The sequence below is a fragment of the Phaethon aethereus genome, assembly GCF_964289735.1.
Source record: "Phaethon aethereus genome assembly, chromosome: 15".
NCBI classification, from domain to species: domain Eukaryota; kingdom Metazoa; phylum Chordata; class Aves; order Phaethontiformes; family Phaethontidae; genus Phaethon; species Phaethon aethereus.
Genome location: NC_138591.1, coordinates 10,126,401 through 10,146,677, shown reverse-complemented (window position 1 = coordinate 10,146,677; position 20,277 = coordinate 10,126,401). Strand labels below are relative to the sequence as shown.

Sequence of the window (20,277 nt, the reverse complement as noted above, 5' to 3'; positions counted from 1 at the left end):
AAAAACAGGCACTGTGCAGGCAGATTAAAAAAAACTCCCTACTTCACTACTATCATCAGATAATGAGATTTTTCAGTTTAGAAAGCCAATACCAGTATGGGAGGAAAAGGCAACTGAAACCATCCATTACGTACGCTTTTTTAGACACTGGGCATTTGATTACAGTCACCCTGTGCCTATGTACTTGCAAACCTTGCAGGGCTGTGGAGGTGTTGCACCTCACTCTTGTTCTTACTCTGCTGGGGCCAAATGCTGACAGTGACCCTTTGGCTTAAAAAAAAAGTAATTTCAGTCTTGGGGGATTTGGACCGTTTTTGCCCGTGAAACTGTTTGCATGCATTTGTGCCAGCATTGTACATGGGGATGGCTGTTCGTCAGATGAGGGAAATGACAGCGTCTTTAAAGGCGTGCCTGTGCTGCAAGCAGTCAGACCCCTTGGCCATTATCAGGGCCCACACAGACTGAACATCACGCTCGGGTCTACTTTGAGCAGTTGGAGTAACAGCCTCTCAAAAGTAAAGACTGGTTAATTGCTACACGGCAGGGAAATTAATGAGTATATGCAGAGTTCTTGACAAGCTGTGGAACTTTGACAATTTATCGACAAAATTTTCTTTCATTAAGGAGCGCAAGCCACGCTGCCTTTTTGCTGCGGCCATTTTTAATGCGACCAGCTGAAACGAAAAAAGTCCCATCTGAAACGGCTGCAGGTCAGTTCGGTACCGACTGGCTCCAAGTCAGTAAAAAAAAAAAAATTAGTAATAATAACAGTAAAAGGGCCGAGTACCGACCTTCACACGGGAATCGTCTGCCAGTCGGGAGCGGCAGCGGGGCGTGAGGCGACGGGCGCGAGGCGGGCGGCGGCACCTGGCGGGCGGGTTCCCGCCCGCCAGGTGCCGCCGCCCGCCTCGCGCCCGTCGCCTCACGCCCGGCTGGCGCCCGCCGGCGCACGGCAGCCTTCCCTCAGAAGATGGCAGTCGCCTCCCGCCGCGGCGTCGGCCGCCCCCTCCCCTCTCCCGCCTTCCCGCCCGCCGTGAGGCGCGGAGCCGCCCCGCCCCGCCCCGGCCCCTTCCCCTCACGCAGCGCTGGGGCTCGCCCGCCCGCCGGCGGCGGCGGCGGCGGCAGCAGCAGCAGAGCAGCCGCCTCCGCTGCCGCTCCCCCTTCGTCTCCAGCCCACCCTCCTCCTCCTACCTCCTCCTTCCTCTTCCTCCGCCAACCCCACCCCTCGCCCCGGGCTGGCCCGGCCGCAGGCTGCCGCGCTGCCAGGGCTCCCCGCAGGCTTCCCCCATCCCTACGAGCCGCGCACACCTCCTCCGCCCTCCTTCCTTCCCCCCCTCCCCTCTTCCCCACCTCCGCCCTCCTCCTGCTGACGTCTGGCTCTGCCCGGCTGAAAACTCCGTGCCGCGGCGGATGCGGCGGCTCTCGGGAGCGCGGCAGCAGCGAAGATGGTGGCCGCTCCGTGCGCCCGGCGGCTGGCGCGGCGCTCCCGCTCGGCGCTGGTGGTGGCGCTCACCGTGCTGCTCCTGCAGACCCTCCTCGTCTGGAATTTCACCTCCCTCGACGCCGGCGAGGAGCAGCGCGGCGGCGCCGCCGGCCGTGAGAAGCGAGACCGCGGCGGAGACCAGCGGGCGTACCCGCAGCGCCGCGGACCCGCCGCCCCGCACGGCAAGGCGATGGTAGGTGCGGGCGGCGGGGTGGGGGGTGGCAGAGGCTGCGCCCCTCTCTCACGACGTTTCTCCGCACTTCTGCGGAGGGGGCTGCCCGGGAGCTGCAGGGAAGTTGGGGCGAGCGAGGCGCGGTGGGTTAAGTCACCCCGCGTGGGCGCCTCCCGCCGCCGCGCAGGTGCTGCGGTGCGGCTCCGGCCCTGCCGCGTGTGCTCCCACCCGCGGCCGGGCTCCTGGCCGCCGGCATGGCCAACGGCGGAGGGGCCGCGCGGCGGGAGCGCCAGCAAACGCGTCAGTGGGACCCGGCGTTCCTTCGGCGCTGCCGCTCTCCGCGGCGGCGTCCCGGCGTGTCCGCACCTCGCTGGCGGCCGCTGAGCCCCACACGGTCCTGACGGTCTATTTTACTGCTACTTTATTTTTTCCACCTGGAAACCGCACAGTCGCTGTTCTTTATTGTACAGCTCTATCTGGCCCGGTAGGTGACAGGCAGTGAAATCTAATGCAGTCGTTTTATTAACCGCTAAAAACTCAAGGATACTGAAACTGTGCTCTCCCGCCCTCTCTCTTACCGTTTTCTTTTGCAAACTCCCCAGTTTTCATTTAAATGACTCAGGCCTGGAACCGCAAGGGGTTGCAAAGCTGGCCCTGTTGCCAGTTGCATTTCTGAATTTTCTAATAGGCACGTGAAAAAACAAATTTATCAGTGTTCTTGGTCAATGCAAACCTCAGAAATACACATTAGTGTGTACCACCCGTACGTAGTATTCTTAAGCTCAAGAGAAGCATCCTTTGGTTTTCATTTACTTGTTTTAGTAGTAGGCTTATGTTAAATAAGTATTGCCTTTTAAAGAATGCATGCGTGTTTTGGCAGTTTCTGTATTTCTGTTTACATCTTAAGAGAGAAAGCAAGAGCTTGGGGCTCAGAGATGACTTGTCCTCATAAGTGACTGTGGGTATCTTGGCCACGAAGGCTGCAGAGAACCATGCCTCGAGAGTGCTCTGTCACTAACATTTGGGACAACTTTCTGAAAAGTAATACATACCCGTCCAGTGTGTGCAGATCCTGCTGTCCTTTCTAGACGTGAAAATTAAAACTCTTTCTTACCGAGTTAAATTTTTGGCTCTACACATAATCTTACCTTGGTACTTGCTGTCTTCATAACTGTAAGTGTTCAGGCTCTGCTGTTCTTCCTCCAGTGCTCTGCCCTCTGTCTAGTCTTTTATTTTTTTGTCTGTCTGTCTTCTCCAGCTTTTTTCCTTCTTGGTCTCTCCAGTGTGGGTTATCGAAGGTTGGGGAGTGCTGGTACCCGGGTGGGTGGGGGGTCAGGCTGCGCCCGGGGCTCCAGCCCCGCTCCTCAGGCTTTCTAGGAAATAATCCTCTTCTGTGGGCTCCAGGGCAGCGTCAGAACGAGTAGCGTTAGCAGTTGTCCTACAAACGTCCTGGTTCATTATCCAGTTTGCACCCGGTGCGTTGGAACAAACACCAAGTTTGGGGCTGAGAGCTAATTGTTTCCGTGCTGGCAACACATGGATGTGGAATATGATTATTTTGATGCTGGCAGTTATGAATCACGCCTTTGTGCATACAGATTTGATCAAAGACCTAAAGATGGAGCACTGGGGTTCCGAATAGAAAATATGTTTTAAAACACATGCTGAGAGTACCTATTTTCCCCTCGTTATCTAAATGACTAGTATGGATCGCACTGGGCTGTCCCACAATGTCTGACATTGTCAAGCACACTGCCACTTGTCTTGGGTTTTTTTTTTTAATACCAAAGTGCTTTGTCAAGAGGTGATGTGGTGATACTTCTTCAAGATGACTTTATGGTACTTGTGGCTTGCTTTACCTACACGTTGGGAAGCGGCCACCACCATTAAAATTACTTTGTCAGAGTACAAAACCGGACACTAAAGCATCTGTCTATTGATGAAAATGTGTGCTTGGTGGAAAAGTGATAGGGAAATTGGATTTGTGCAGATATCTGCCCTAACAACCTGGCAGCTTGCTTAAATTGGTAGATGAGGTTCCCAGGTGCTCCCAACCACGTAAATGGTGGTTTATCTAACCCTACGTATGTTGCCTGTCTCTGAGGCAGGTTCAGTTTTGATTCTGGACTCAATTCTTGAGGAAAATCTCTGTTTAATAGAATTGCACAATACAGAATCGGTGTGAAGGAAGATCTTTTGGTTGTTGTTGCTTTGTTTACACATCACAATGCAATTTATGTAGTGCCTGAGAAAAGTTCTTATCCTTCTCAGTCCAAGTTTCCCCATAGTTTGTGTATGTCAAATTCTTTTGCAATAGTTGGAGAAGCTGGCTGGTGTGAATACAGTAGTCCCATTATATCCAAATGTCTTTGAGCTAAGCGCTTCTGAGAGACCCTACAAGGATTTTCCAAAGATTTCTATGTCTTGCCTTTTAACCAAAAAAGATTATTAATTTTAATGTGCCTTTGGTCTGTTAAGGGAGTGGTGTGTTTAATATAGTTTTGAGGAGTATTTTTTAAAAGGCTGCTAAATGTTTGTCCTGTAGTACTTGGTCACTTTTTTTCACTTTGGAGAGTCTTTAATGTGTAGACACCCTGCTAACTGCCTTCATAAGAGCTTTTATACTAAATAGTTACGCAAACCAGATTGCAGAAGATAGTACTTCTCAAACCTATGTCTGAAAGTTGCCATATGAGATTACAGTGTTTTTATTTATCTTGTTTTTTGTTTGTCTGTGACCAATGTACAAGACTGAAATGGTGGTATGTATTTTACTTTACTGAGCTGGACATAAGTTAAGTAGTGTGAGGATTTGGTAATTTGTGTCTGTAGGAAAAGAAACATAATCCTTTGAACCAGGTGTTTATTTAGATTTTTATTAAATGCTGTCAGATACATGTAATAAGCAATTTCATTTGGAAAATGAAATAACATCGTACCATAGTAAAAAGTGTTGCTACTGTACCTGTGCAGAATTGAATATGAATTGCCAACTTGGCAGGAGGAAACAATTTTGAATTGAGCTATTTTGCAACTGAAAACACTTACACTGCTAGATCCCCTGACCAGCTACATATGGCGCTTTCATTACTCACAAGCAGTTTCCTGCAGTTGTTCCATATTTAATTAAACCAGCTTATAGATATCTTTAAAGAAGTATGAATTGGATTGGTAGCAGTGATTTCAGTGGGTACTTGTTACCATGTATGATTTTTGCAGCCGTTCAGCACCCTTTGCACAAGCTTTATTCATTCAGCAAAAGTTAAACATCAAAAGCATGGAAGAATTAAGCTACCTTCTGAGAATGTGTTGATTTTTATGTAAATGTCTTTATCTTTGAAAAGTATGCAACAGCTTTTTGCAAAAATACCATAAGCATGCTGCTTTTCTAATGCAGCCTGCTAGCGATGGTGGAAGGGGCTTGTTGGTGGATGTTGTGTGTTGGGAGCCTAAAGTGAAGAAGTAATGCGAATGCCTGCTTCAGGGCTGCTGGTGATGAGAGGGATGTGACAGCAGAGCATCTGCCATGGTCTTGGCTCATGCCCAGCGTTGCACTGAGGCAGCTGTGCGTCGCAGTGATGAGCTCATGTTACCCAGCTGTGGCTTCTGCCTTGGAATTAGGCAGAAGGTGTTGAAGGCAATGTCTGTGGGTACGTAATACTCCTTCCTGCCTTGTGGCACCATTGGGTTTTCATTACTGCCTTTTTTACCATAATGCAAAAATGCCAGTGTATTGTTACTGTGTCATTTGAATGAAATATAGCTGTTGCCTGCTGGTGTGGGATCAAAGCATTACTTTAGCCGAAATTTTGTGTATTCATTTTAAAGAAATGGCGTGCTTCTTTCAGCATGAAGTTGTCACAGGAACCAAACATAACCATTGATAGCTAAAAATGTTCATAACTGTAAAATGTAAAGATAGTGTCATGTGTTTGGGGACAGTGAGGATTTTCTGTTTTAACTCTAAGGAAAAGTTAATCTAGGGAGGACAGTCCTGAGGATCACTAGTGCCTCCTCCTTATTTTTATTTCTGTAGTGGGAAATGTGGTATTTCTTTTTCTCCTGGCACTGTGCAGAGTGAGGCTGGGCCTGCTGCTCCTCCATGGGTTTGTCAGCTAGCTGAATGTGCTCAAGCAGGTGTTATTTCTTCTTGCTTGTTCCTCCTGGCTCACTTCTGTGATGCATGCTGAGCTCCACCAAGTTAAAGATGCAAGAAGCCAAAAGTTGTTATAATTTGGGCCTAAACTCTGTAACGCCTGTTAGTTACCGAAACTAGGATGGGCATACAGCTGTACTCTGCTTGAACACTAACGGTTACAAAAACCTGTGATCAGTTGTTGTAACTGAATGCAAAGTAGCAGCAACTCCGTAATGCTGGAGAAAACTTATGGAATCATGCAGCAAAGAAACTTCAGGAAACTTTACTTCACTTTAGAAAAAGTCCATCCATGAAATATTTCCCCCTGCCTTTTCCAAATGCTTCCCCAAAGTAAGAACAGTGCAGAATTGACCTGTGTATCAAGCAGAAACTTGGTGTTTTTTCAAGTTTGGAAACGAGAGTTTTCTTTTGAAGAGTATTTGCCCCTGTAATATTTAGATTCTGCAGGTAGATTACCAGCGCTGTTCTACCAGAAAAAAAAAGCACAGCCTGGACTGACCCTCTGCCGAGCATCAGTGCGTTATCCGTGTGGGAGGTATGTAACAAGTGAGTCTCTGCACGGCAGACAGGTTTCAGCATAGCACCTGCATCAAAGCATAGCTTTGTACTGCAGTGGTAGCAAGGCGGGTATTGAAGGAGAGAGCTTCTGCCTTGGGCAGGGAACTGGGCTACTGATGGAAGACTCACTGTAGTCGATGGGAGTTAGCTCTACAAAGCTGCACTTAAGCATAAAATAATCTGTTAAGATACTGAAAACAAAAGCAATTTCACGAAAAAAAGAATTATTTCACCCCTGATTTATCCTTTTTGCTTAAATCGGTGAATGTATAGATTCCATATATGATGACACAACCAGATGGTACCTATTTAAACATCTTCCCCTCCAAAAAGCTTGTTAATGTAGGCATGTGGCCTCAGTAATTTAATCTCTGAACACAAGAAAGGGGGTGGTGTGTTTCAGAAAAATTTCCAGATCTGAAAAGGTGCAAGGGTGAACTAATCATTTACATGTTAAACTTCAGTCCAGTGTGAATCAATCTCTAGAAACTGGGTCCTCACTTGTTTTAGTACACCTGCTGGTCTCAGTGAAAACAGCTTAGTTAAGTTACTTCAGGTTGTGATTAAAATTAATGGCATCGAGCTATTATGTGGCCAAAAATGATATAATTCTTAGTGAATGGGTATATAGTACTGACTTGAGCATTAAGTACAGTTTTGCTTGTTAATGGGAGCTTGATCACACTGCAGTACAGCTTTAATAACAATTGAAATGGAGAATGGAGACAACTAATCATTTTGTAATGGGAAAGGGGGGGATGCCAATATATCTGCAGCTAGAAGCTGCATAACGATTTTTACAAAGTCTTAGCACTTAACAAGGCACATGTTAATAAAACAAACAAATCTTTTCAGTAGCAGAGAAGTAATGTATGCATTATTTAAGAAGAGTATTAGAACCAGATTAGATTGATGGACTCCTGCAGCAGTTTCCTCGTTAAGCATTCTTCTCTGTGGGGATGTGGGAAGGTATTATATGAAATGGATCTGTGTTAATTGGTTATGCCATCGGAAGTCTTTTTCAGGCCACTGGTGTACTTTTGTTGTGTTGGTTTTTTATTCTTTAATGTATGATGGGATTTTGCAGATGTTCCCTTTGAAGTAGAAGCGTTTTCATTTTTTAGCAAAAGAAGACCAGCTGTTGTACAGGAGACATACAAACCCCACTTACTTCTTCTCAGCTATTGCAAAATGGGTAGTTTTTGGTGTAAAAGGCCCCCGTTACCTGCCGTGTGTCTCAGCTGTATTGAGAAATATTTTTCAAAATATTTTTTCTCCTTCAGCATTGAAAGTCCATGATATGTGATACAGCATCGTATTAATACTTGCTGAAGGGACAGGATTACAATGAAAGCATGAACTGAACTTAATTTGTAGAAACAGATAACATCAAGGATTAATTTTACTCAAATACTTCCTGATTTTTCTTTACAGTGTTAAAATTAGGTCTGGCACTTCACTGGAACTTTTACAGTGACTCTTTAAATGGGATACAATGTCCTGTATTTTTTCTTCTAATTTAGGCTCATGGGGTGTCCAAGTTGGGCAGATGTAGGAGCATCTCTGCACGGATGGTGCGTGTAACTGCTTGTATTAGTGCAGTTTATGAAAGTAGCACTTTCAAGTGTTTGAGTCTGATTTTTAGACTTGGGAACCTCAGTCCCTCTTAAATTTTTTTTAAAGTAATGGTAGGCCTTTGATTCTGTGCCATACAATACATGTTAAACAGGAGAGTACCCTGTGGGAGCAGGGAAAGTCGGTGTCCTGGTTGCCTTCTCCCGTCAGTAGCCTCTTGACATCTCTAGCAAATTATTTAGAACCATATAGCTGAAAGTGACATGCAGTTTTGGGCTTTTCAGTTTTTGGCTGTCTAGTCTTCTTTAGTCTGATAATTGTGTTTTGTTTTTTTTCCTCCAGAGGAGCTTAGCCCTGGCAGGTTCCAACTTCATTTGTCCCTTTCACGTTTGGTGCTGGTGATTTCGGCTATCCCCTTTTGAGCACTTAAGCCTGGGCTGAATCTCACAAACACTGGGATGCTAAATTCAGGCAATCTAAGGCCTTCTACTGAGTGGAGAGAGATGAGTGCCTCCACAAGGCAATTGAGCTCGCTTGAGATCTGAATCTCTGCAAAAGCCTGCTTCTCTGCACTGTTGAGGGAGGGGGGCCGTGCCATTGCAGGAACCCATTCCTTCACATGCCAGGTCTGGTGTTTCTCTTCCCCAGGCTACGAAGTGTGCTTAATAACTTACCATCTTTCAAGGAAGTGTTGTGGGTTTGAAGTATCAGTCCTTGTGACGTAGTTTGAGATCTTCAGCAAAGACTGGAACCAGTTTGTCAGCTGTCATGCATTGGCATAGCTCCATTAAAGTCAGTACGGACCAGCTGAGGATTCTGGACCCACAAATGCAATTATTATAATAATAGCGTCAAACAAGTAATCGTTATTTTTATTCTCTCTTTTCATTTCGAAATGAGAAAATTATTTCCTCTTGGATCAGTGAAAGTAATTTACATTATGCACAATAATGGTCTACATGGAAATATAATTATTATTCATTTGTATGGCACCATCTGGGCACTAGAAGCTATACAGACGCATGTGAGGAAAGGTCCCTGCCTTGAAGAGCTTACAGGCTGAATAACAAGTATAGCTGCTAGCACTTAACAAGAGTCACAAGTGTAACTTTTGCAGTATTAACCGTCAGGGACCTGTTTAGCACAGGACTTCCATAAACTCTTCTTCAGTGATTTCTACTCACCGATCAGAATTTCTCTGTAATTGGCACTATACAGCTTAAGGGTAGGATGAGTCAAAGGATTGATTAGCGTGGATGGATGAAGAAAGAAATCAGCAAGAGGCTAGTATTATAAATTCGCTGCCCAGCTGTTTTCAGGCAGGTAAGGGAGATTTCCAAGCCTCACTTGGAAGCAGAGAATGGTCTTGATACCTTGTGGACCTGTGCCACCTATGGAGTTACTCCCAAGCTTTACATCAGATACTGGACTGAATGCTTTACTGAGTTTGAGTATGAGCTAGAAGTGAAGAGACCAGGCTTTCTTAATTGTGTGGATATAAAAACTGAGCAACATATAATGTTGCCTAAAGTTATATACGGTGTAACTTTGCTGAGTTCATCCTTCTGTGTGAAGTACCAAAAGGGTCAGTGCAGGACACTTAAATCATGTGACTTCTTATTTTTAGAGATGATTAGAGGATTCCTCCAAGGGATGAACTATTTACAGCATGTCTATAGTTGGCTTGTTGTTTTTTGTGGTAATGAAATTAAACTTCACAATAAATGGATATCAGTTTAGTAAAAAAAGTTAGCTAAAAAAGATTTCACACTAGTGTGTGGCTGACTCTGAGGTCAGATCTTGAATGCTTCCCACATACATTTTGTTTTCAAGCTACTGCTCTATTGCTGTTGTGGTATATTACTAGAGAGTAAGCGGGATGCTTATTTAAAACAATTCTACAAAGCTGAATGACACTGCAAACTTCAGTTTAACTTGGATTTGGTTGAATGAGTGTTGGGCACTTGTTTTTACTTCATACTGCAGCCTTTGCTTGCCATTCAGATGTACTTTGTTGTTCAGTTATGTTGGTGGAGTATTTTTCTTAGAGTTGATGCTATTTGCTGACTTTTCTTAATGGTGAGTTTTGTATTTCATGCTCTCTGAATTTCTGAGGTCTTCTGTTCTTTGTAGTTAGCTTTGTTCTTTATAATTGCACCCTTTGATTCAGGAGGACACATAGTTCAGTTAAAACATTTTGGGGGGGGGGGGGGGGGGAAGCAATGGAGGTCGTGGCTGTATTTTCTAAAGTGAAGCGAGTTCCCTGAAACTATATCCAGCCTGTTGGCCCTTACTTGGGAGATGAACAGACAAACCTGGAAAATGACATTTCTATGGCAAAGTTTTGGTTCTTCAGAAACGTACAACCACGTGTCGTAGAAGCAAGTAGAGTCCTTGTGTCATGTGTTCTATAAACTTAGTGGGATGGCAACTGGCCACACTTGATCAAGTGCCCCACAGCTGCCAGGGTCATTAGTTATTTTTTTACCTGAAGAGCTTTTTCCCCAAACTGTCCATGTACCTGGAGCTGTAACTTGCTAAATTGCCATCTGCTAATTATGAAAATTTAAATTGGACTTCTGTGTAGAAATGGGGTGTTAATAGAGATCTGTATCGGGGTCATCTTGAACAAGCATGTGAAGAAAAAATAATCTGTTATCAAGCTAGTATTAGCTGTGTAAAAATACTCTTACAAAAAATAGCAACTTGTTGCCTGCTGAAGTCCACATTTGGATAGCTGGAGATAAATCTAGGCACCCAATTATATTGACTTAGATGCCTACAGGCTTGCTTGTGCACTTAAAACTTTCTGTGGATGCCTGACACAGATGTTTAAGTATGTAAATATGGATTCAGGTGACTACCTTAAGGCATCTAAGTTCAGCAACTTGGCCTACAGCATGTAAAACCCAAGCAAACAAGCAGAAGAGGAGTAAATGTAGTAAACAAAGCTGTTAGTGTGTATACACCAGGAGAATAATAATACCTTGCACAGCTACTGTGCCTCAAATTGCTTACATTTTGGCATTCACTTGAATTGAGTTTAGTCACTCAGTTGTATAAATAGAAACTTGGAGGTGCTGTCTGCTAGCAGCGTACATGGAGCGGTACCTCAGCAATGAACTAGCTTTTTGGCAGTCTTACAAGAAAAGATGTGCAAGTCTTCAGAGCAATGTTTTGATAAGTCACTGGTTCTTACTAAAATAATAATTATGGTGATAATTATAACTGTAGTTTGCTCTGACTGAGCTGCTAACTGAGTAGGGGGTGGCGGGAGGAGGATTATGAAATGTTCTTTTAAAACCATCTGAATCCTGCTCTTTTAGCTCTGTGTACACAGATGAGGATGTTCGTGTCCGTATTTCTGGCATGTCATGTGCCAGTACATGGCAGTGCCCGTGTGCTGTGTGGCTCCCCGTAGGAGGGAGCTGGAGATTCCCACACAGTCTGCGTTACAGGCTGATCATAATCCCTGTGTTCGTGTTTCTAATAACAGAGATGCAATCAAAACAGGTGATAGTATTTTACAGTAGTACAGTGAAAAAATGTGTAAATACAGTGTAATAAGCTCATGGCTGGCTGTCTTTCTGTAGTTAGCACTGTGATGTTTGCTGTGTCTGCGACTTGATAGCAAGATTATGTCATCTTGTTCCCAAAAGCCCAGGTCAGGCCCTGATAATACTGAAGCCAAAGGAAAGTATCCATTAGCAGGTAGCACTCTAGCTATGATGACACTTTCCTGATCCTTTCTAATCTAATTCAGTATTAAACATTTACACTAGCCGGGCTGCCACTGCATGGCCTCCTGTGCTAAGTGACTGCAAGTCATTAATGACTATTTATTAGAAAAAGATGGTCTCAAACCTGGTCATTTTCCAGACAGCATAAACAGTGATTTTCCCCTCCTCATGCCCAAGCCCCAGTTATAAAATGCAGTATTTTTCTGTTTGGTTTCTTTTGAAGTTGATTTTTCTCACCCCTGGATATCTAAGAAAAAGAAACAGCATTGGCCATTGGCTGCTCCCCTTGTGTGAAGCTGCTGTGGGCATCTGGAGTGTGAGTTTTGGGATGCTTCCTCCCCTTGCTTAGGGCTTCAGTGAAATGCCTCATGAAATGGGCAGAAGGAGACTTCAGGTCTTAAATAGCAGGACAAGTTTCTGTATGGGGAAGAACAGAAAGTTAGAGGTCAGCTGTAAAACTCTGTGGGACCTCTGGGAGCACAACCAGTTTAAAAATTGGATAAATCTAAATGCATTTATCATGCTTTCAGAGCACAGGACTTTTGCAGAAGTGAATGTCATAACGAGTGCTCATTTTGAGAGGTAGTTGATGCAGAGAAAGAACAAGGCTTATTTGGCGTTTTGGGTAGGCTCAATGTAGCCTGGGACTTTGGTTCTGTGGTTGCTGTGGAATCCACGGGTTTATGCATGTATTCTGCACAGCAGAATTTCACTCAAAGGTGTTTTATGTGAAAGTTAGGTTGTAGGGTTTGTTTGCCTTTATGTGGCCAAATATATAAGTAAAAAGTGCCTTACTGGAGTTCAGACAATCGTGATGCAGTTATTTAAGGTGGCTTGGGTTTTGTCCATTTTAGTACTATCACCGGTCTGTCGGACTGAACAACTGTCTCAGGCTGTCAGAATGTTGTCAATAGGATATTTCATTCTGTAGTTTAAGTCCTTCAGGGGATTTTCACTTTCTAGTTGCACTGATGTAAATTTGCAGTAATTCTCATATCAAGGACCCATGAATGAATGTAACTGCAGAGGAAAATAAGGGTCTTTCAGGTCAAATGGTCCTTAAGGACTCCATATTTGGACAATGTGGACATCTCGACAACTGATGGAACGATTTGTTCCTTTTGAAGTGTCATCACTGTAATTTTGTTTAAAGTTTAAATTTAAAATGAATGTTCAACAGTCACGTACTATGCTCTAGATGCTTTCTGTTTGTATCACTTGGAAGGGATAAGTGAAAGGAAGCCCTCGAATTTCATACTCTCCTGGATTCAACTTCTGGGTTGTGTTTCCAGTTTATTTACCAGGCCTAGCTAGGCTTTGATCTGAAGTCTGCCACCTAAACAAACCTCTTCAGTGCTTTGAAGCCTTTGGTAGTCAATGAGCAAGGTGCTATTTAGTTTACTTGTTAGTTTACTAACAAGTTTGCTTGTTAGTAAATATTTGTATTTTGTTGTTAGCTTTAAGATAGTCTTGTGTATTAACTTCTTTCTCCATCTTGAACAATTCAGTCTCATTTCTGGAGGTTTTCTTAGTGGTTGCAGAGGCTGGTTCAAGCTCTAGTTTAAAGTCACTAGGAGTTGCCGGGTTGACTTCAGTAGCTCAGCTGGGACTGTTGATAGCACAGTTGCTTAGGAGGTGGATTGATGTCATTGGAGAGAAAGTTCTTCAGGTCTCTATTAGACACTTGGTAAATAGTAACTCTGTTATGGAATGCTGTTTCTCCTTTGAATAAATCGGTATGTTTTTGTTTTCCTTGCTTGCTGACACTGGTAAGCTGTTTTCTTTCAAACTTGTAGTTGTCCAGTTTGAAAGACTGTTTGCTATTTACTTAAAATAAACATTTCTGCTGCATTTGCCTGTTTTACACTGCCTGCAGACAGCAAAATATATCCTCAAATATTTAAATCTGTTGTTAAGGTTAGGATGGTAGTTTCATAGCAACGTAGAGATGCTATAGGAGTTTGAGTCATCTCTTTAATGGAGAGATGGTGTTTTGGTGGTTTTTGGGTTTCCCCTCCTCCTCTTTACTACGGCAAAATATATTCAGGGCTTGATTTTGCAATTCTTATGTGAACAGAAGCATGCGTGCATACCTGTATTCCACAGTGGTCAAATATTTGTGAGTCTCGGTGCCAATAAATACAAGCAAGAGTTGCCCATTTAGGTGATTTCGGCAGGATTTTCCAGACAGACTGTTCCTTTTGAAATATTTTGCTTTGCAGTATCCAGGTTAAAGGAGCTTAAGACTTGGCAAGTCAACACTTTATCAAGTTGGTGCTCTTTTAGTAGCAAGTCATTTTAGAAGATCTTCACATTTAGTGTTAGTTCAGACTTTGATCGCTATCCTGTGTAAGCATGATGTGAGAGAGTTTATTGTAGAGGACTAATTTTGAGACATGTTTGCCAACTAATACCACCTTTTTCAGTGTACTTGCACATTTGCTATAGGGTGAAAAGATAGGTGTGCAAGAGCTTGAGTAATACACTACAGTGAGAATAACCTGTAGTTCTTCAGAGCCAAGTGTCTTCAGTAGGAGCTGGAGTGCAGACTCAGATGTAAAATGAGGCAAGAATAGTCTTATGAATATGATTGTGTTAGGGTTTTTTATGTAGCTTTTTTATATTCATTTTGGTGGTTAAACTGAAAAGTGTCTTAAAATAAAGGTTGTTCTGTTGTCCTAAAGTTCTATGATATTAAAAAAAGGAGGTATTTGATAGCAACAATTCTTTAAGTGAGTTTTGTAAATATTGGTTCTGTAACACCTAAAACTGATATAAATCTGATTATTTCTGTTAAGCAGTAACTTAAAATAATATACAACGTTCTTTTAACTTTTCCTTCCTGTTCTATGTTCCGGATGGAGATTACCCATGACAGGAGAGATTGATTGGGGCTGGACAGGTACAACATGAGTTCCTGCATGTTTCTGTTGGCAGTAGAGGAATTATTTAACAATCACTGTATATTTTTAGTGGTTTTAGGAGTGCTGAAACTTACAATTCAGGTGTTTTTTTTTTTTTTTTTAAAGGCCCTTAGGATTCTGCTGGCCTTGTTGGGTCCCTTTCTAAATTGTGCAATGTTAGTGATTTCATCCCACACTAAATTACTAAAGATGCTCATGCAGGACTCTGCCTTATGCTTGACGCATGGAAATATTATATTGCTAGGAGGTGTGTTAAATCCATCTATGCTGCATTATGCTTTACCTGTCATAGTCTTGGTCAGCTTTTCAGGTCATACGCTTCAATAAGTGTTAACTGGTGGACTTCTTTGGGCCAGCTTTGAAAGGAATGGGCAGGGTTTCTGAATGGGTTTAAAATGCCTGCTTTGTATTCAAGTGGATTACCTGTGTTAGAATTTAATATAAATGTATTGATCCCTAGTTAAGGAGATATGCAAATTACTTGTACGTGGTGGTCTGCCTTGGGATCAGCCAGCGGTAGGCTAAACTGCAAACATTTATGTTGAAGGACTGTATTGTATTCTGATCAACTTGTGCAGTGTGTCATCTTTAACAGTTGTTTGTTTTTAACAGTTGGACTCTATGATCTTAAGGGTCTTTTCCAACCTAAATGATTCTCTGAGCCTAACTTTAATGAAAAATAAAACCAAACCTCAGGCTCTAGAAGAAAGGTGCTGTGTCTAAGGCTGTGTGGCAGCAACTGGATGTAGATTCAACTCTAAGCTTTACAGGATGCTGCTTGTGTGGCCTTCTCATGGAGGAGGGAAAGACAGGGCTGGCTGTCTCTGCTTGCCATTAGTCAAACAGAAGGACTAAGTCACTGGATAGTGGACCTGGTTTGTGTGTACCACTTCCTGGCAGACTACAAACATGCGTATTGAAGCTGCACAGAGAGGTGATGTTTGCCAAACATTCTTGTCTGATTTTTTTTTTTGGGGGGGGGGGGGAGGGAAGGGGGGGGAAGGCGACTATCCTGGATAGACCAGTCAACCAAAGGAGTTTGCGGGTTTAAAAAAGGGCATTCATAACCTGACAAGTGACTCACTGGGGAATACAGAAGGGAAAGGGTATTTGAAGAAAAGCATAAGATTTTTTTTTGCCACGATGTCTGTTGGGAATTACCATGACTAAGGAGACTGCGTAGATGTAGTTTGCTGTGACAAATTTTTATTTCAATACCAGTGCAAAAAGCGGTTGTTTTGTACAGCTTCTGTGTGGTAGGTGTGTGCCCACCATAACCTCGTGCAGGTCTCCCAGAAGCAGGCAAGTTCTTCTTTTTGTTTCAGTTTCAGAATCTTGAATTTGTTTGAGCCAAAAATAAAAATTTACTGTTGACAAAACAATTGATGGCCCTTAACCTACCCAGGTGGGTTGTGCTATCATCTTTCCTGCCACAGGAGAAGAGACCCTTCTGCTTCAGCTGTCTGATAAACTCTGGTTTGGTGGGATGGATGGTCTGGGTCTGGACAGTTATGGTAACCACTTGCCAGTTAGATTTTGTTACTAGTGCTATGGGCTGGGGTTGTGCCTGGCTCGCCCCGCAGCAGCTGTGTCTGTTTCAGAGCAGTTGGTGAGAGGGAACCCATTTTATCTTCTTTCTGCTATGTCTGTAGTCAGGATAATTTTCCTGTGAGCTGCACACATCTGTGGCCTAAAACCTGTGCTCAGCCTGGAGGTAGTCAGTGGAAGGCGACATTTCCCACAGCCCAGCATTCACTTGCCATTAGTGGAAGCTTGTGCTGCTTTGCTGTTGTGCGTTTTATTTTTAAGTATTCAACACTGATATTTATAAAGTCCTTTGGTTTGCACATATCAACAAAAATATGAGTATCTTCTGAACATACCTAATATATTGCAATCCCAATATTTCTTGTAGGATTACCAATCTCCTTAAGTAGTCCTTTCGTGTGTATATGAAGGGGGTGTGTGAGGGGGAACCAAACCAAAAACCCCCAAACCTGTGGCTGTTCCAGCTTAATTTCCAGAAAAGAAGCTTTTCTATTATCCCTGATGCTCTAAAGCTAGCTGAATAAACAAAATGAAGACAGATGTTTCCTTGATGGTGATACAGTTCATAAGACTACACAACTAAAGGCATTACTCAGCTGCAACTTAAAATTCTGTGTGCAGAAATCTGTTGACCAAACAATTCAGTCTTACTCAAGAAAACTTCCTGCAAAGTTGAACAGGCTTGCTGAGTAATACTTTTTGTGTTAGCAGTTTATTAACCACTTAATGAATTACCCAGATATGTTTAAATTAGCCAAAGAACTGTTTTCTTACCACATGGGAATGCTGTGAGGACACTGCAAATATGCTGCTGGGGTTGTGCCCTATTCCTGGAGGAGTGGGCTGAACCGTGTGAACAGGCCTTTTCCTGCAGGTCCGGGGAGCAGCGATTTGGCTTATACTCGAGTGGAAACAGAATCAAAATCAGTGCTGTACAGAAACACTTTAAAGGTGTTTTAATTCTGTGCTAAACTCTGGTTATGCCAATTTTAACAATTTTCTAAGAAAATTGCGTCATACAACAAAAAAGGAATGACCGTGAATTGGTTGCAGTCTGTATTTAGTAACAAAGCAACCCTTTGTTGCTACACTGGTCAGGCTGTGTCCGTGCCTACTCTCTTTCCAATGATTTTCCTTGTTTAGGCAACTTCTTGTGAGATTAAGATCTTTAGGTTTATAGAACAGAGTTTGACAATGTAGGTGGGAAAGGAAAGCCAGAAACGATGCCCAGTTCTTCGGTGAACCCGAGCTCCAGTGGTGGATGTGCCCTGGGAGCAGAGGGTGCTTCCACAACGCCCTGACCTTAGGCAGCTTCCACAGCTTGCCTAAAGATGACGTCATGGTTTGTATAGTAGAGCAGGTGTGTATTAAGGCTTTAAGGCAAGCTTGAGAAATCTGACCACTTACACACTGCTTGTCACTACAGGATCTGCTATTGTGTTTAAAAAAAAATTATAAAAAAGCCTGCTTTCTTGGCATGTGTGTGTGAGGACTTATGTTTTAAAAATTATTTCAGACTATGTATTTCAAGGACTTTAGAGGTATCAGTTGCTATCAGAAGGAAGATAGCTTTAGTCACCTACCTCATGAATTGTTAGAAACAACCCGTGTGGGATGATACTGAGCTGCTGATTTCTGTTACTGCTCTATTAATTCATGACTTTTCTTGGTAACTGTTGTTGCTCTTATGCCCAACTCCCTTTTCCTTAAAAACTTACTCCTTTATTCCCACATCAGGCTGAGCTTGCTGTTGCTGCTGTTTCTGTTAGCCCAAGGCAGTGACACATGGAAACATTCAACTGCGTGTTCAGTTTCTGCACTGCGGCATGGCTGCTCCTCAGGGCCCACATATGTGACCGATTGTACAAGGCTGTCCAGCACTTTGCCGGAGTTGATTCAGAAATGCTGGAGGCTTGAACTTCAGCCACCCCTCAGCCCACACAACATGTCTGATTCACCTGCAGGACAACTCATCACTGGCGCAGGGGTGAACTTGCTCTTTGAATTCTCCCTCTGCACCATGGAAACTTTGTTTCATGTCTGTGTCTGTGGTACCTCTCTGCTGGCACTTTTTCTCTTTCTAAAGATCAGATTTTCCTGCTCTTCCTTTCATTTTTTTTATTCTCACTGATGTGTATCTCTACTTCTGTTCCTGCCCCCCTTTTCTGAACGAAGAACACTTCTTGTTTCTAAGCATTTGAGTTAACACAGTTTTGTTTACTTTTTGCAGAGATAAACCAACTTTGATCAATAGCAAAAGCAAATGGTTGTAGAAATTCACACTGCGCACTTCTTGCATACTCTGTAGAGTGTCTTTGTAGCTGGTAGTTAGCATATTGCCTCCGGAAGCACTTTTCTGGCATGTAGCTCTTATTTGTGTAGCCAGAGACCTTGGCAAATGCTTCACGTTTGATATGAACCCACAGTCCTTTTAGATATTGGATATTATAAAAAAGGACTTACCAACATGGGAAAGTGATGGCAAAATAACTGAAGGTATGAGTTTAAACCTTGGTAGTTTAAGTAATACTAAGTCACCACATGGGCACTTTGATTCCACATGTAGGGTGCTGGTCTGTGCTTGATCCACTCCTAAATCTGGCAAAGTTCAGCTGATAGGTGCTTTTACTGTGGTTGAAAGCCACCATGTAGGAAGCAGGTGAGGATTAGTTACTCTGAACTATTGACCCGAGTCCTGACTTGTTCCAAAATATCAATATTTTTGGTCGTTTATTCTTTATATAAACAAAGCAATTAAAAGATGTATTTATCTTCAAACAAGTTACTATTTTTAAGCATCTTCTTCAAGAGTAATTCTAAACTAGTATTTAAAATAAGTTATGTTATCCATGAGGGAAACTGTGTGTGTTTTATTCTAAAAAAAAAAAAAAAAAAAAAAAAAAAGAAGAGTAATTTTACTGTAGTTTCCCCTTCAGATGACAGCTGGATGGGTCAACACTAACTAGTACTGGGAGACACTTCATGGCTTATGTTGCGTTAACCTGGACTTATTTTGCTAGCTGCATCGGTAATGCAGCCTTTGCGTACTTTGGCTGATTTGTAATGTCTGACTCCTCATTTGCATCCCATTTTGCATTGATGGCATTTTTGTGCCATGTCTGCCACTTCTGTGCAGAAAGTCAGTGCAAATCCTGTGCCAAACTTACTCAAAGGTCCTCATCAAGCCAAGTTATGGAGTAAAAGCAGAGAAAATAGTGCAGAGGTATTTGTCATGGCTTTCCACTCCAAGGTGAATTTTTGATCCTATAGTAGAAAGTACATTGGAAAGTCTGCTCTGAAGTCACTGTAAGCAGAAGTGGAAATGTGAATAATGGGGGGCACATCTTTTTTCAGTTGGTTAGAAAAATTGGGTTTGATAATAATGGTACCTGGAGGAAACAGTATTGAAGTGGCTGTTGCTGAAGTCTTGGGGTCCTAAGTAATGTGCTTTAGGAAATAGCTGCCGAGTTCATTTTCTTTTACTCAATCCAAAGGCCAGCTGAGAAGGGATGAGCATGCTTCTGAGGCTGTGAAAAGTCCAAAGTGAACTCTCTGAAGAAGCAGGATAAAACACGCACTTTTTTCCCCCCCCATTTCCCTGGAAATTGCTTCTTTCACATGTGTATGTTCTTTATGATACCGGCTGCTTTATGAGAAGCATCTTTCTGTGTTGCTTTTCAATACCAATAATAGGAAAAGGCTGGTACTCATATGTATATTAAACATAAACAGTGTATAGCACATCTCTTATTTTTTAAATAGTGTTGTAAAATAAGTTTCAGCTTTGGGTGGGTGTGCATCTCCTCAAAGAGCACTGTGGTTTGTGCCCTACAAGGGTGGCATAATATAGTACGGTATAATGGGAAAGCTCCAAACGGTATTTGAAATAGCATATACGTTATCACTGGTAAAAGCAATTAAATGTGGAAGCGGTTTCTTAGGAAGATCATTAATTTTCTGATGTTAAAGTCTCTTAAATGAAGACTAGAGGCTCTAGGGTAACTAGAAATTAGTACAGGTGTAGCAGAGTAATGTTGTGCGGCCTCTGCCATGCTGGCCTTAGTGGGACATGTCTGTGCACGTGGGGTGTTGGAAGGTCAAAGGGGAGACAGAGGTAG

The 20,277-nt window shown here is 43.0% G+C and overlaps 1 protein-coding gene across 1 annotated transcript in view; it reads left to right on the top strand.

Annotated features, from left to right (window-relative positions):
• The first annotated feature begins 921 nt into the window (after positions 1-921).
• Positions 922-20,277, top strand: part of XYLT1 (xylosyltransferase 1) — a 205,607-nt gene continuing 186,251 nt past the window's right edge. Inside the window, exon 1 of the mRNA XM_082006657.1 lies at positions 922-1,676. Within this exon, the coding sequence (XP_081862783.1) occupies positions 1,446-1,676 (231 nt within the window). The 5' untranslated portion in view covers positions 922-1,445. The remainder of the gene's footprint in view (positions 1,677-20,277) is intronic.